This window comes from Mugil cephalus, chromosome 16 (assembly GCF_022458985.1).
Source record: "Mugil cephalus isolate CIBA_MC_2020 chromosome 16, CIBA_Mcephalus_1.1, whole genome shotgun sequence".
NCBI lineage: Eukaryota > Metazoa > Chordata > Actinopteri > Mugiliformes > Mugilidae > Mugil > Mugil cephalus.
The window spans coordinates 23,986,098-24,003,497 of record NC_061785.1 but is presented as its reverse complement, the minus strand read 5'-3'; the positions used below and the strand labels follow the sequence as shown (position 1 = coordinate 24,003,497).

Below are 17,400 nucleotides of genomic sequence, written 5' to 3'. Positions count from 1 at the left end.
TACCAAGTGTGATAAGCACAACTATCTTCTACATACACATGTGCTCTTGTGAGGAATACAGTAGATATACTTTTGGTTCCAGTTCTCTCCCTTTGTGGTCTAGTAGCATATGCCAGGTGAAGGCCCATCATATCAATCATCATGTTGTAATCAAACTAATGACATTATGATTGGACTTATCATTGTAATTCAATCCTAAACTTATAATCAAACATGACATCATAGTCACTCTGCTTGCATCTATTTTCCACTTCTTTTTAGCACATCACAGACTTTAAAATGACACTACATGTCCCCCCTCTGTGACCGTAAGGTCACAACAACTCCACCATCTTTTGATGAGGTTCATACCTCATGACCATAAGATCACCGCAAACATTATTGTGTAAAGGGAGATGGTATGTTCTAGTGAGGTGTGTAGCATATTACAGGGATCCTATAACAGGGATCCTTATTGGGTAAGAAATGTTAATATGAATCTCACCATCTGTGAGGTCCAAGCCTCATTATTATGTTACATTGTCACACACATTAAATACTAACAGCTATACAAAATAGTACCAAATAGTGCGAGTGCAGGTGAAAGTGAGAAAAAGTGGAAAAGAGTCTTTCAATATGCCCTTTTCTTTCTGTGTAGGTGGTTCTTTGTTGGAGGCGGTTGACCTTCTCCGTTAGTTGTCGCATTCCTGTCTCTTTTTCATTGAGTGACTCTTGCTTCTCTTCCAGCCACTGATCCCTTACGATTGTGTATAGCATAGTCTTGTCGCGGACGACCCATCTCTCTCTTGCGAATGGCATAGTACAGTGCGGCCTTCCTCTCTGGGGGCTTATTGGCCATCAAGGCTTTGAATCGGGGCAATGGCATTGCTGCTAGTTTTGCAGAGTCTGGCTTCATCTGATTGTGGACATCGGCCGTAGCAGCAGCAGGCTGTCCCCCCTTGGATGAAGCATGGATAGCTGCCAGTTTGGCGTCAACCTCCTGCTTTATCTGTTCATTAGTTAGGACAGCACCTACTGGTATGTTGCCTGATGTCGAGGCATGATACAGTACCGGGCCTCTCTACATCTGCAGCTGCTGTGTGGTGCGGCTGCAATCTGTCCATCTCTGCTCGTAGAAGCGATGTTCCAGGGCTGTGGTCCTCCATCCGGTGTGGTGCCTGGCTGCACCGGAGCTTCCATCAGCGGAAGCGGGTGTCTGTGTGGGACCATCCAGTTGCTCAAGGCCCATGGATGCGGAGGTGTCAGCTGACCACATGGTGGAGGTGCTGTCATTGTCCAGTGGGATTCTTCAGTCGGCTGAACTGCTCCGCTGTAGGAGGACTCAGGCCAGGCCGGGGCTGCAGGCTCATTCTACTCGCGTGTGTCATACTGCCAGTTTTCCCAGGATGGTTCAGCCATACCTTTCTTAGTGAAAGGAGAGCAAAAGGGGTTAGCACATCAACTCTCCCTACCTAGTCATTTTCTGTAGGTGTAGGTAAAGTTGCCTTCTTAACTTAAGACTTACAAATTGTCCCTGTCAATCACGTACTGTTGGTCATACTCTGCAAACTTACGTTCTATCCCTCTCTTACCATACTTTTGCAGAAACATATGGGTGCTAAATAGCAAATCTGTTCCATGATGGATTGATATCATATTCAATGTATATTTAGTATAAAGGGGCACAATGAGCAGATTGTCTTGTGGCCAATACATGAGTTTTAGATTGACGTATTGGTATTGGTCCAAAAGGAAAATCATTTAATATGTCTTGCAAATCTTTCTGATATTCATGTGCCATCTGTGATTCAGGTTTTCCTCTTTTTGGTTTACGTTTTGGCATTTTATCAAGTTAGATAAAACTGCATTTACTTCCCGACATCTGACCACTATTCCCACTACTTGCTTTATCAGACTGCAGTACGCATATGTGTTTGTTTTCTCATCTCTGGTCAGGGTTTGGTTGTACTGGGCTGATCTTACACACCTAAGTGTGATTGTTTCTGCATTTGATATCTTTCCCTCTGCCGCAGCTGGTGTACTTCTAGGCTAGGGCACATTCTCTCAGCTCTTCCTCATCTATTTCTATCTTTGTTTCTGGGCTGTGTCTGCTGAAAACAGCAGTACTACTCCCAACAAAAGTAGGATTATGAGCCTCCTCTCACTACTCTTGTGACCTCCTCCACATACCTTCTTCAATCATAATAGTTGAGTAGGTCACACTCAGGTGGCGCTGTCCCTGCTGATGTTCCCTCCCCTGGGGGTGGGCTTCGTGCACTTTCCCCATCTGTTGTGCTATCATGGCTCTGTCTGGCTGGCAGCGACCTACTGATGGAGCTTCTACTTGCATGTCTCTGTCTTTCGGTTAGTCTCTGTGAACGTCTCTCTTCTTGGTGTTCAGGTGGTTGTCTATCTTCCAGTTGGGAGGCGTCGCAGTCCCTTTCTGGTTGTGACTTATGCAGCTTTCTTTTTCTCTCATCTGGGTCTCTTGCTCGGCAGCAGTGATTAAGATGAAACCAAAATTTCTTACCCTCTACTTTCAGTGCTGTTGGGGTAGCAAGAATCACTTTAAAAGGTCTTTCACGCCTTGGTTGATCCCACTTTCGTTTGAACATTTTTACGTAGACCCAGTCTTCAGGATGCGCATAGACATCAAAGCCAGCAGCAATGCATCCACCCAGTTCATCTTATATTTACTATCTGCCCTTGTTTTTGAAAGCTTTGCTTTCAATGTACCATTCGCTCTCTCCACTGCTCCCTGTGACTGTGGATGATACACACATCCAAACCTTTGTTTAATCCCCAACATTTTAAATACAACCTTAACTTTATCAGCTATGAACGCTGGTCCGTTATCAGAACTGATGGTCTCTGGAATTCCAAACCTTGGAAAAACCTCTTTGCGCAGGAACTTTGCCACGGATCTACATTCTGGGCCTTTAGTGGGGACTGCCTATATCCATCTGCTAAATCGATCAACCATCACCAAAATGTATCTGAGTCCCCTTATCTGTTCTGTCATGTCGATGTAAACTAACATCAGGTGGCGAAAGGGACCTTCAATTGGTGATATGTGTGCAATTGGTACTGAAAATGCTTTTCTTACATTATGGTGTGCACATACTTCACATTTTTGCAATGTTCTATCTACAATGGCTGCTAAAAATGGTGACCACCAGACCTGCTGGAGTCTTCTCAACACATCCCCCCTTGCACAATGGTCCTGGGTCACTGGTCCCTGAGATGGCTTCCCCTTGCACTACTGGGGTGCCATCCACTCTCAGGTCTAAATCATCTTTCCCCCTTTTGTGAATAAAGGATATAACTGCAGTGTGAATAGACTGTGATAAGGTGCCAGCTTTAAATGCCTCAATGTAAACCTCAAGCAATATAGGGCTTATTATATCTACAAATTTTCTATAAAAATCAATAGAAACAGAGAGGATAGAGAGAAAAGAAGAACAGGAGAAACAAGATAAACAAACTTCTGTCATAGATACATACTGTACATCAAGCTGAAGGAAACACGTAGGATCTAGTAATATAACACATAGATAATGATCTTATGTGACAGTTTGAGAGTACAGGAATCATGGGGAGGTTGGTGAATTATTCATCTAGGTAGGAGTGGACAACTGGAGGAGGCCATGAAGACTGGGGACAGATGTAGTTTATGGAGCTCCACAGGTCTTATTCACAGCACTCCAGACCATGATGACTGGGCTGGTTGATGAGGCCACGGCAGCAGATGTAGCTTAGGACTCCACAGGTCAGATATTCAGCACTCCAGACCAGAGACCCTCGCAAGAAGATGGAGGGGGAGGGGAGGGGAAGAGAGAGAGTGAGACACAGTGGTTAGTAATAGAATATAAATTATAAGAGATAGAAAATAAAATTGTAAGACATTAGAGGACAGGAGCCAGAGAAGTGAGAGGAGAGGACATGTCCTCAGTGCATCATCCCCCTGCAGCCTAGGCCTATAGCAGCGTAACTAAGGGATGGTTAAGCCAGCCCTAAATATAAGATTTGTCAAAAAGGAAAGTCTTAAGCCTGACCTTAAACATAGAGACAATGTCTGCCTCCTGAACCTAAACTGGGAGCTGGTTCCACAGGAGAGGAGCCTGAAAGCTGAAGGCTCTACCTCCCATTCTACTTTTAGAAACTCTAGGAACCACAAGTAGACCTGCAATTAGAGATCGTAGTGATCTGTTGGGACAATATGGTTCTATGAGGTCTTTCAGATTGATGGAGATCGGCCTCTCAAGGCCTTGTATGTAAGGAGGAGGATTTTAAATTCAATTCTTGATTTTAAAGGGAGCCAATGAAGAGAAGCTAATATTGGAGAGATATGATTGGATGATCAGTGCTTTTGCTGCAGCGTTTTGAATCAATTGGAGGCTTTTTAAAGAGCTATGTGGACAGCCAGACAGTAATGAGTTACAATAATAATTGTAACTAATCCAGCCTGGAAGACACAAATGCATGAACTAGTTTTTCCGCATGACTCAGAGAAAGGATGTTCCTAATTTTGTTGATATTACGAAGGTAAAAGAAAGCAGTCCTGGTCACCTGCTTCATGTGAGAATTAAAGGACATATCCTAGTTAAGGTTTTTCACAGTAGTACTGGAGGCCAAGGCAATGCCATCCAACGAAACCAGGTGATTAGATAATGAATCTCTGACATTTTTATGGCCAAATACAATGACTTCTGTTTTGTCTGAGTTTAAAAGTAGAAAATTACAGGTCTTCCAAGCCTTTATGTCTTTAAGGCATGCTTGGAGTTTAACCAGCTGATTAGTTTCATCTGGTTTCATGGATAAATATAGCTGGGTATCATCTGCGTAGCAATGGAAGTTTGTGCCGTGCTTTCTAATAATATTGCCTAAGGGAAGCATGTATAATCTGAATAATATTGGTCCTAGCACAGAAACCTGAGGAACTCCATAGCTTACTTTGGTATATATAGAAGAATTGTTGTTAACATGGACAAACTGGAATCTGTCTGACAGATATGATTCAAACCAGTCTAATGCAGTTCCTGTAATCTTGATCACACTTTCAAGTTTCTTAAGTAGAATACTGTGATCAATAGTGTCAAATGCAGCACTGAGATCTAGCAGGACAAGTATAGAGTCCAGTGTCTGAAGCCATGAGGAGGTCGTTGGTAACTTTTGCATCTAGGCAATTCAATCCTAGGCATCAATAATCCATTACAGATGTGACCACTTAAGATTGCCAGCTTCAGGACTGTTCCAGTTCAGATCCATGACATGTCCCCACTGGGTCCACAGCATGATGTCCCCCACAGTGATAGAGACTTGAATCCTCCCAAGCAACAAATGACAATGCTTTATCCATCCACAAGGAAGAGTAGTGATCATTATCAGTATGCTTTAATTTGAGGGTATTCATACCCAAATTGGATGAAAAAATGTCACAGTTACAGCTCTTTATTCAGGGAAATAGAAAAATTCTCAAAGCTATGATGTGGACAGATTTGATTGATTCTTTTCTTATTTCTTCATTATTTAAGCAGGTAAAGTTCTGGAGTTATTTTAGAACTGGGGTAGATGTGTAACTGACTGTAAAGCGCTTAAGATAGAAAAATGCTCTATAAATTCATGACCACAGACATTTACCATTTAAAGGAAAACCAATTTGAAATCCTACTAGTAGTTCTCTAAAAAGCCTCTAGCTGATCCAAAATGCTACAAGAGAATTGCTGGGAAGTAAAGAATGAGATTTTAATTCTCAAATTGTAGCTTTACATTGCCTTCCTGTAAAATCCAGAATAGACTTATAGATCCATTATCCCAACAGAACTCTTCTCTCATCTGTCTATCTGTCTCTCTTAATAGTACTTTGTTTCAGTACATAGACGTACATGTAGGCCCATGTTCTGGGTGTCCGGGCATACGTGTGTGAGGGCACTTACTGTCCATATTGCATATATCTATATATATTAATATTCCTATCCTTTTTTTAAAAAAATTCTATATATACCGGCTACCTAATACAGTAGTATTAGCCTGTTCTCTATTATTCTGTTAATTTTGCACTTTTTGCTTTTTGTACTTCTAGATGGACAGGTAGATAGCAAGCCAGCCAGCCAACTAGCTAGATAGCTAGCTTTATGTATCCCATGGGATAAACTGCATTTTTTTTTTGTGTATGTACCTGTGCTATATGGCATGACAACAAAGCCTAATCAAATTTAGACTGAGAGGCAGAGCTTTTAGCTATCACATTCCTCCCCTTCTATGAATTCAACTATAAGTTCCTGTTTGGGATGCAGATACCCTCTCTACTTTTAAGGATAGGATCAACATTTTCCTTGTGTGTAAGGCAAATAGTTAGGGTCGCTATATGCCTAGACTACTGAGGTCTTCCCATGATGTAAGTTAATTAGAATATATGCTGTAAAGTGACTACACCACTATAAATGAGTATTTCTGACATCACTGCAGGTGCAGAAGCTAGTAGACTATTTGATGACGCCCAGCAGCTTCTCCACCTGATGACTAAAAGCAACAGTCTGAAGGGACGGGCCCTGGTGGGCTTCTGGCATGCACAGAGTGATGGGGATGATATCAGAGTTTACCATGATGATGTCATGAAGTGCAGAGACACCAAGCCCATTGCCACATTCCATGGCTTACGACAGCAGGTGAGGGACTCAGCTTGAAGTTCTGTGTGATTTACACATACATCTACCTCATAGCAGCTGGGTCAGCTAGTCCCATTGAGTTTCTTGTAGATTAAAGCAGACATTTATAGTTGGCCTTATTTCATCTTATTTCTAGATACATCATTATTATTATTATTATTATTATTATTATTAATAATATTATTAGTTTGTTTGTTTGTGTGTGTGTGCTGCAGGTGGAGAAGGACAGCAACAGTACAGACCCCTACTTGTGTCTGTCTGACTTTGTGGCCCCGCTAGATGGCATTGTGACCGACTATATTGGGGTGTTTGCTGTGGGTGTATTTGGAGCTGAGGAGCTGAGTCAAGAGTTCCAGGCTCAGGGTGATGACTACAGCAGCATCATGATCAAAGCTCTGGCTGACCGGCTGACTGAGGTACTATATGCAGGGTCTCCTTGCACCCTGGAAAACCATTGTCCAAAGTCTTTGACTTTGCATGTTGTTGCATTGCAACAGCTGGCAACTGATATTAAGGCTTTTATGTCCAGGCATGAATGATACACAGATGATTAAAACGTTTTATATGAGTAGCATGTTAACAGAGAAACGGTAGTTTTAGTGTTCTGTCTGCTTTCATTATTAAAGGTTTCAGGACAGTGGGTTTTAAGCACTTTAAAGCTGACAAGTTGTTTTTTCGCTATTGTTAGTATAATAGAAATTTCAATATCATTTGCAATTATAATGAACAGACACAATGTATTTTAAGTGTATTTTGCTGATGACACTATGGACAGAAGATAATTTTCTGGCCTGGCAAACACACCAAAAATCCAATTCAATTCAGTTTTATTTATATAGCGCCAATAACAATACAAATCGTCTCAAGACGCTTCACAAAAACCAGCCTGCAACCTCCAGAGCAAGCCTGAGGGCGACGGTGGCAAGGAAAAACTCCCTTTTAACAGGAAGAAACCTTGAGCAGAACCCAGCTCATATGGAGGGACCCATCTGCCGAAGGCCAGCCGGTTAGAAACAGAGAAGGTAGAGAGAAAAGAAGAGCACATGATAGTTACAACTTTTCTCAGTCCAATAACCAAACGGTTGGCAGTTTGATCCCATCCTATCCCTAGCCTGTCCGTTGTGTCCTTGGGTAAGATTCTTAACCCACCTTACTCCCAGTGTGAACTCCACTTGCTGTATGATTGCAAGTGAGCGATGTTGGTCGGAGAGGCCATAGGCGTGGATTGGCAGCCATGTTTACATCTGTCTGCCCCAGAGCAGCTGTGACTACCGAGGTAGTTTACCACCACCAGGGTGTGACTGAGTGAGCAGATGTATAATATATAAAAAGTAAAGCACTTTGAGTATCTATGTAAAGGTATAAAAGGTAAGGTTGTATAAAACCAAGACATCATTATTATTATCATTTTTATTATTAATAGTAATTTTCAAGAGTGCCCTAATTTTGCAGATTAATTTTTACTTTTTTAGGACACAGTAGAAACCCTATACAATACAACTTTACATGAAAGCCAGAACTCCGAGTAGCTTTTATCATCAACTTTCATTTGTCACCTCCTGTCCCTCCGTTAGGCGATTGCTGAGGAGCTGCACGTTCGTGTGCGTAAGGAACTATGGGGCTATAGCACCGATGAGGCTCTGCAGGCCTTGGACCTCCACAGAGTTCGATACCAGGGAATCAGACCTGCAGCTGGCTATCCCAGTCAGCCTGACCACACAGAGAAGACCATCATGTGGAGCCTGGCTGCTATCGAGGAGAAAACCGGTAACAAATACAGCACCAAACAGTCTATGCTCTAACAGGCTTCTGTAAGTACTTAATTTGTAAGATCTGGTAAGGACAGTTGAAACAAAATCCTATAGCTTGACCAAGTGCTCATAAACCAAACCCAAAATACTAACATGGACTCCACAGTATATTCTAACATTGACAAAGCCTCTTTACTCATGGCAGTTTTTAGAGTGCAGGTAATGATGACCCAACCCCATGATCCTACTTTGAATTATTAATATTTTAAATTGATTTATTATATCAACTTGTAACATAAAATAACTCTCTTCTCTTCTCTTCTTCCAGTCAAGTTCCCAGTTTGCTTTTTCCAAAGGAAAACTAATTATTATATTTCAAATTCAAAACACTTATCACTAATAATGTGCGTATTATTTTATCTTTAAAAGTTAACATCTGTCAGATGTCAATTGTTGTGGAACAGTAAACAATGTGTGTTTCCTTGGTATGCAGTTCCCTTGATGCGTCTTGTGTATTGTATAGTTGTGCATGTTTTTGTGTTAAGACAGGGGAATTTGTTTTCCTTCCTTTGTATGCTTTTTGTATGTACCTGTATATGCAGTAGCTGTTTTAATTTTGTGTGTTGTGTGTGAAGGTATTGGTCTTACAGAGTCCCTGGCCATGACGCCTGCTGCCTCTGTGTCTGGACTTTACTTCTCCCATCCTCAAGCCTCATACTTCGCCGTGGGAAAGATCACCAGAGAGCAGGTTCAAATAATCATCCACACCTTAAACTACCATAGGTCATTGGAGACACTGTTGGTTTCGGTGTTATTCTGGTGTTTAGCAAACTGCAGACGGGCAGAAATGTTCATTTTGGAAAGCAATCACTTCGTATTCTACCATGCAAACCATGGTGGTTAAGTGTTCTCCTGGTGGTATATTCATGACCATCAGCATCAGCCAAAGTGAGAGAGGCCATTAGTGGCTTACGTGTTGCCATGGGTCATTTCTGACCTCTCTGGCTATTATGTGTCTGACTTTTGAAGTAATCTTTGTTCGTCGACAACTCCTGTGGAGGGTAACAGTCGCCTGTCCTCTCCTCCATTTTTATGCAATCTGTCTGACTGTTGATTTTATTCTTCAGAAATTGTTTTCTGAGGTCCTCAGAAAGCTCCTCTCTCCATCATACACTTCCACAAAAGTGTTGTGAATAAGATTTTTAACAAAACAGGGCACTAGCCCACACCTGAGTCTCATTAGACTGATTCTGAACACTTCTGAACAGATGAACTCTAATTTGGCCATGAAATGAACTTGGAATCTTAGAATTTCACTTAGTTTTGCACCTAAAAGATATGTAGTGTAGGCTTCCGAATAAGCAAATGCAAAAGCATAAGATTTTGGTTTCTCAAGAATCTGACTTTTGACCTCTTAAAACTGAGCCACGCCTTTTGTGAACCCATCACATTTCTAGAAACCTGACCTAAATGAGCCTATTTTCGGCAGTTGAGAATAATCAGCACTACGTCCAAAATTACTAGGACTCTGTTAAGAAGTTCAGGAAAATCAAAAGCATGATATCCAATGATATCACAGTAACAATAAGTTAATGTAGAGAACTGAGATCTGAACCCTTTTAAAGGAACCACTCCCACCTACTGGTTCAGATGGCTCATTGTGGATCAATGAGCCATCTTAATGAAATAAAAAAGCCTTGTTTTAAGGTTCATTATACCATGACCTGAAGTTGAGAATCTTCACAGGCAGATTTTTGGCCTCATTTTAAAATAGCTTGCACAAGGAACAGTTAGACAAATAAAGTATGGGTTAATATAAACTAATTTCACAATACCTGGAATAACTTGTATTTCTCCTTCTTTTCTTGTCTCCAGGTGAAGGACTACGCCAGGAGAAAAGAGATGAGTGTAGAGGCTGTGGAGAGATGGCTGGCTCCCATCCTGGGTTACGACAATGAGACTAATGTCTAACCAAGAGATCAGAGTATAGAATTATCAGGTTTACAATCCACCCACATTCCAAAGTAATTTCCTTCTGTATAAATACACAAGGCCCCAGGATTTTACACTTCATTTTTAGTTGTCCATTTCAGAATGTGTCACAAATAATGTTTTGTTTTGCTTTCAACTAAGCCTGTAGACACACAAATGCATTTTGTGTAGTAATAAATAACAATATAATTACTTAAATGAAATCCTCATTTATTAAAAGGAGAAAAATTGCTAAATGTGCAGTTGTATTCAAAATAATAGCAGTCTAACATCACTAGCCAAGTCAATTGCTGCTTTTGGTAGAAATTATATTTGTACATGGCAAATAATTTATGAGTAAGTGTAATAGAGATCCAGCAGACCCAACTGTCATGCTGCTCATGTGCATGTTCAAAACAACTGCAGTGTGGAGCTCCATAAGTGAGGTCATTCATTCTGTGAAACAACCAGTGGCTCTTATATGGTCCTTATGCCCTGATAGGGACAAAGGTGTTCTTTTCAAACTTAGCAGTAGTTATGCTTTTCGCTATAATATTTGGCAAAGGTGTATTTTTTTTTTTTTTTTAGCAGATTTTGAGATTTCAAATCAAACCCCCAATACTCCATTTTTACGTCTAAATTGTTACATTGTTACTATTAAGGGACAAAAGTGTCCTCTTCAATAACGCCATAAAAATAGCATGTCTTTATCCTAATAGCATAATTGCCATGCCAAGTCATATTGTAACAAAAAATGACTTAGGCAATTATGCTATTAGACTCGTCATATGTTATTTTTTTTACATAGTTCTTTTAATCCACTTCAGACCTAATCTTAAATACCCCAAAAGGGAGAAAAAAAATATTAATATGCTATTTTTAGGTTGGTTTTCAAAAGGACAGGTTTGTCCCTTAATGTTAACAATGTAACAATTTGAGGTATGAGGATTAAGGATGAAGACCGCAAATTTTGTACATGCTGATTATTATATGCTGTGTTTCTCTCTGGAAAACTGAGTAAAATGAGTAGTTCCAGACATTGCTCATTGCAAAGAAGAACGCACTTTGATTAAAAAGTTAATTAAAGTTGGGGAAACATATAAAGAAGTGTAGAAAGGTACAGGCTACTGAGCTAAAATAATCTCATATGCTTTAAAATGACAACCAAAAGACGTGGAAGAAAGCAGAACACTACTATTCAAGTCGGTCGAAGAGTAACGTATAGCAAAGACTTGGTCAGTGATCAGAGAAGAAGAATGCCCTGTGAATACTATCACAAATAGAAGACACCCTAAGCCCTAAGCCAACCCATCGGCGAGAATTCCCCACAAAGTCCTAATTTTGGCGGGGGGACGTGCTATAGAGGTTACAATTTGCCAAAGAACACATTGACTGGCCTAAAGAGAAATGGTGCAACATTTTGTGGACTGATGAAAGCAAGACTGTTCTTTTTGGGTCTAGGGACCACAGAAAGTTGGTCAGACCATTGCCAGACACCGATTTAAAGCTACAGTACACTGTAAAGCATGGTAAGCATCATGGTATTGGGCCTATTTATCGCATACCACACAATATGAATCAGTTTGAATAGATCAAAATACTCGAAGAGACCGTGTTGCCTTGTTGTAGCAACTCATAATGTAATGATGGCTCATAACCAATAACTTAAATGTAATAAAAGTTCATAATGATCAACTCAGAACGTGATAAAATCAGGAGCACATAACATAATAACAGTTGTGCACCTAATGTAATAATGTAATAACTTATTACATTGTGAGCCTTACTGGTGCTGTTCATAATAGCTCATAATATAGTAATGGCTTTTATTGTGAGAAAACCGCTGCATTATCATAATGCATTTGTTTTATGTAGCGCTTTATCAAAGACACGCAAAGCTGCTTGACATTGGATACATTGTTCATTCGCTCTCCCTGGTCCATAAAGTTTTAAAAAGAAACGTTGACGGGCAGGCCTAGCAGAGTCCAACCCTCACTGGGAACAGGTCTGACTTATACAGCTTATAGCATGACTACATGGACCAAACTCACATTCCTTTCGTACAGGGACTGAATGGCCCTTAACAAGGGACCATCCACCCCATAGTCCTGGAGGAATCCCACAGGAAATCTCTGGGGACACAGTCATATGCCTTTTCCAAATCCACAAAGCACATGTGGACCGGTTGGGCAAACCCCTCCAGTACCCTAGCAAGGGTAAAGAGCTGGTCCTCCTCAATCCCTCGAGGTTGAAAGGTTATAAAATTATTCCTTCCACGACCCGACAATAGCTAGAATTAATGTCAGCAGCTCCCTGTCCCCACTGAAAATGTTGTGAGTTCCCGCCTATCACCCGTGGGGCATTGGACTGTTTGCCATAATCTTTTTGGAGCTGACCGATATCGTCTTATTCCATAGCCTCACCGAACTTCTCCCACACGTGACTTTTTGCCTCAGCAGCTGTCCTGGCTACGCATTTGTAGGCCTCCGTCTTCAGCGTGACCCCTCCCCTCACCTCGTGTCCACCAGCGAGTTCAGGTTTGTAAGGAAATTAAATTAACTAAGTCTAATAACTGCACTCGTCAAAAGGGGGCACCACTGACAGAGTATGCTGTACACTGTAAAAATTAATATTGGATCAATATTATTGGTAAATTATCATAAATAATCTCATATCTAAGGCGTCAGCTCTCAGTACAGGGATCATCTATTTCCAGCTCACAAGGACCGTTCTGACAACGCCTTGAGTGAAAATATGTGGTTTATTTACAATGGTGAATAATAAACAATATGATGAATAACATAGCAGAGTAATGGAAAGTGAAAATAAATGTTTTAACTAAAGTGAGAAGTATGAGCGAAAATGAGAACACAAACGGAACCTAATTTCTTAAAGATTTAGATCTGTTTAAGGTTTTTTTTGTTTGTTTTTTAGTTATTACACGCATTAACTGTGCATATGAAGGTGACTGGATCGGGTGACCAAAATGCTGTGCTGGTGAGCTTGATCTTCCACAGCGGTATCATCAGGCCTCATCAACCAGCCCAGTCGTCATGGTCTGGAGTGCCGTTTATCAGACCTGTGGAGCTCCATAAACTACATCTGTCCCCAGTCTTCATGGCCGCCTCCTGTTGTCCACTCCTACCTAGACGAACAATTAAACAACCTGCCCATGATTCCTGTTATACTCATGTAGAATCTAATAATAGAACACATAGATGATGATCTATGAGACAGTTTGCGTTTCCTTCAGCTTGATATATGTATCTATGACAGAAGTTTGTTTGTCTGTTTCTCATGTTCTTCTTTTCTCTTCTGTTTCTACCCCGCTGGCCTTCGGCAGATGGGCCCCTCCACTTGTCAACTAGGAAATTGGAAAATACTTCTGATGGCCAGTCGAAAATATTAATGCATGACTGTCTTGACAGTCAAAATAAAATTCAGCTTGTACTTTGAGAAAGTCGCGCATTAAATGTGGAGAGAATAATTCAAAAATAAAACTTACACCAACTGGCTGTCAAGGTTGGAGGAGGTTGTAGAGGTTAGGACCCAAGTGCAGGACTATAGATGAGGCAGGCAGGGAATTCAAACAAAAGGTATTTAATAATTAACCAAAGGCGCTGTCTACAGCAGGAAACCCAAAATACAAAAATCAAAAAGGAATCATGGACAAGGCCTGGAAAAACATGGAACAAGACGTGGAAACATGGAACCTGGTGTGGAGACATCAAACATGGCATGGAGACATTAAACATGGCATGGAGACATTAAACAACATAACAAGGAACAAAGGGAAAGCAGGGCTATATGGGGTCAGGGTTAACAAGACACAGACAAGTGAAACACATGATGACAATCAAAACGGGTGAAACCAATGAACAATCAAGGGACAAACAAGGAACACAGACAGGAACACCAGAACTTAACAAAATAAAACAGGAAACACGACATGACATGGACAGACATGAGAAAATCACAAGGAAACATGACCGACAGGAAACGAAGAAACTTGGCAAAATAAAACAGGAAACACAAAACATGATTCACAAAATAAAAGACAGACAAACCATGACACTGGCGGGCAACAAAAACTTCCAAGTTACAAGTAAAAAATCACGAAGACAAAAACAAACTACATGGAACGGAGACAAAGAGAAGACAAAATATACTTGAAAGAGAACTGGACCAAGAAGAGAACTGCGAAAGACAAGAAAAATGAGCCAAGACTGGCCAGGCACTAGTGTATCACCACATCTCCTTTGTTGTGAAACTGGTCTTCACGCCTTTCAATAATTTACAAATGAATGCTTTCGTTTCAAGAGTATTAAATAACGGTTGTACTTCTCACAATGTTAAACTCAGAAGGAGAATGATAGGTAGGATGAGAAGACATGAAATCAAACACTTTCAATGAAACATCATGTTGGCATGAAAACACATGCCAACATGGCCCTGCCTTGGTCTGCTGCCTGATCCACAGAGCACTGCACCCTTCTAGTTCCTCCTGGGGGGGGCGGGCCCACAGAGAGAGCCCATGCATCCAGTTCAGGCTGGGCTGGCCGGACCCCATGGGCGAAGGCCCGGCCACCAGGCGCTCCCCCACAAGCCCCAGCCTCAGACCCTGGCCTGGCTCTAGGATGGGGCCCTGGCAACCACTCACGGTCTTCTGAACTGTATAGTCTGACCCTTCGGGGTAGGGGGCAAAATACCCCGGATAGCATAGCCCCTAGGGTCCACCACGGTAAGGTGAAAAAACGAGAGGAAGCATGGCTTCCTTTGCCTTTAGATTTTTCTGGCAGGTCAATGAGTCTTAGGTTGTTGCAATGCCCCCTGTTCTCCTGGTCTTGTACTTTGTTTTCCAGTATGGCACATTTCCCCTATAGCATCGTAATACTACTGTACATGATGTCCAGACCATCCTCCGCCCAATCCAATTCGGTCCTCTACTTCCATAATCCTATTTGCTTCACTTTGTAGATCATACTTTAGTCCACTTATTCCACTCAGCACGTCTTCAAACCTTTTTGAGAAGTCACTTTGCAGCAAGTGTATGGCGCTAAGAACTTCAGAGCTTCCTCTGCTCTTGCCTCCATGGTAGCTACAGCTGAGCTAGCTTCCGCTTGTGGAGTGGACTCCGGTAGTTTCGATGTTTTTGGGTTTTGCTGAGCTGCCTTCTGTGCCTTGGTGTTGACTGGTAGCATGGTGTCAAAATATGTATGGTTTAAGCTTTTCGTGGTCTACTTAACATAATAACAAGTAAACTTCAGAGCCTCGCTGAGGTGCGTCTCACCAGTGTCGTGCCATAACAGGAAGTTTCTATTATATTATTATTGAAAATATGAGGCACTCAATCACTTGTTGCAGCATGGGCGGAAATGCAGCAACTGAAAGCACACAGAAGAGGAAAGGTAGAAAGAAGAAACTCCCAACATTCAACAATCATGTTGTGTGTTCATGGAGCACAACAGTGTATACTGTGCATTCTCTTGTGAGACATATAGATCCGCTGCATGTTCCTGTTCTGTTCTTTCTGATATAATCTCTGAGCTGGTGGAGAGCTGGTGTTTCTAAAAACATCAGGATTGCCCTTGCCATTTCCCGGAGATGTACAGTGTACACCACACTGATGGTTTGTGTATGTCGGTGCCACCCTCTTGTTTGTTCTTCACCTTGTTTGTCAGCTGTGGAGGAAGTGTTTGAGCACTTCCAGACATTAGTCAACTTATATCTCTTCAGTTGATGTTAAGAGAGAAAGTGGGTAAAACCCCTACTCCCAGTAGTTAAAACCCCTACTCCTGGTAGTTAAAACACACCTGATCTGAGTTATTTGACGGAGGAATAGGTATTGGATTGATTTACAGGTGAATAATCTTTTCCCTGGTGGAGGTATCCCAATGAGACAATCATGACCTCCAGGCATTATGCCTAGCAGCTGCAGCTGCATCACAAAAAGCTCATTGACCAGAATTTTTCCACTGGATTTCAGCAAGGCAAAATGTTTCAAAAAAAATTAAATTTAAATTTCAGTGACTATGAAAACCACACATAGTACTACTGAGTTGTTAAAGTTATATTCTGATGTCTGTGAAGGCTCCAAGTCATCCAGGTCATCGTATATCCAAAAAGCGTTAAAGAAAGGTAACTACATTTACAATTTATGTTCTGATAATTTTTTTTTTTTTTTTTTTTTTATATATACAGACTGTTCAACAAAATATCTTCCATCATTCACCACTTCCTATTTTGACTGAAGGTCCAGTTTTGAGAATGTTTTAAGTTTAGATCATGATAGGGCTTTGATACACAATCTTCCATTTTTGGGATACAACGTAGAAGAAGAGCAACAGTAGAATATGCATGAACCTGTGACTCACTAGCACCTTCCTCCATGAGGCAGAAGTACTGGCTTTTTTTTCCCCCAGTTGTGTTTAATGTCTGATCAGCAAGACTTAATATGTTCAGGGCATATTTAGTCTTAGTCTTTAGTTGTTGTTTTTTTTTTTTTTTTTTTAGTACTTTTATAGTACATAATATATTCATGACATACAGAAAGATAACCACAGGCATGTACCAAGGACAGGAGCCTAACCCAGTTTGTGCGAGACTCAAGTTTATACTAAAAACTGTAGTTTAGACTAAGTATAAAGTATAAATATATATTATAACATTACATATAACACACATATAACATTAAATGTATAGAAATTACACTGATATTTCCAGACCAATAGAAAAGTACATTTATTTTATAAATTATTTTTTCATCAGTACTTTTCATGATGACGGCTGAGACATCCTCTGGCTGCAGTCCCTGCCTGAAATGTTTTCATAAGGGTCATACGAACAACTCCTGGTGGTATTCACAACCTCAAAAGTGAAAAGTGAAAAAGTACGTAAATGATTTGAAATGGCAAAGGCTGTGTGTGTGTTCACTTTTTGATGGATGGTGGGTAGTTAGTCATATCGGGCATTTATTTGTATTGTAGACGAAAAAATGAGAAGGAAATAATAATTTAACAAAACACAACGTT

General features: G+C 40.9%; 1 protein-coding gene across 5 annotated transcripts in view; it reads left to right on the top strand.

The window, feature by feature from the left end:
• Positions 1-10,582, top strand: part of mtr (5-methyltetrahydrofolate-homocysteine methyltransferase) — a 67,085-nt gene extending 56,503 nt beyond the window's left edge. For all 5 annotated transcript variants that reach the window (XM_047609099.1, XM_047609098.1, XM_047609097.1 and 2 more), the window contains 5 exons: positions 6,448-6,647; positions 6,863-7,063; positions 8,222-8,414; positions 9,034-9,146; positions 10,274-10,582. In XM_047609099.1, the coding sequence (XP_047465055.1) occupies positions 6,448-6,647; positions 6,863-7,063; positions 8,222-8,414; positions 9,034-9,146; positions 10,274-10,369 (803 nt within the window). In that variant the 3' untranslated portion in view covers positions 10,370-10,582. The remainder of the gene's footprint in view (positions 1-6,447; positions 6,648-6,862; positions 7,064-8,221; positions 8,415-9,033; positions 9,147-10,273) is intronic.
• Positions 10,583-17,400: the final 6,818 nt, after the last annotated feature.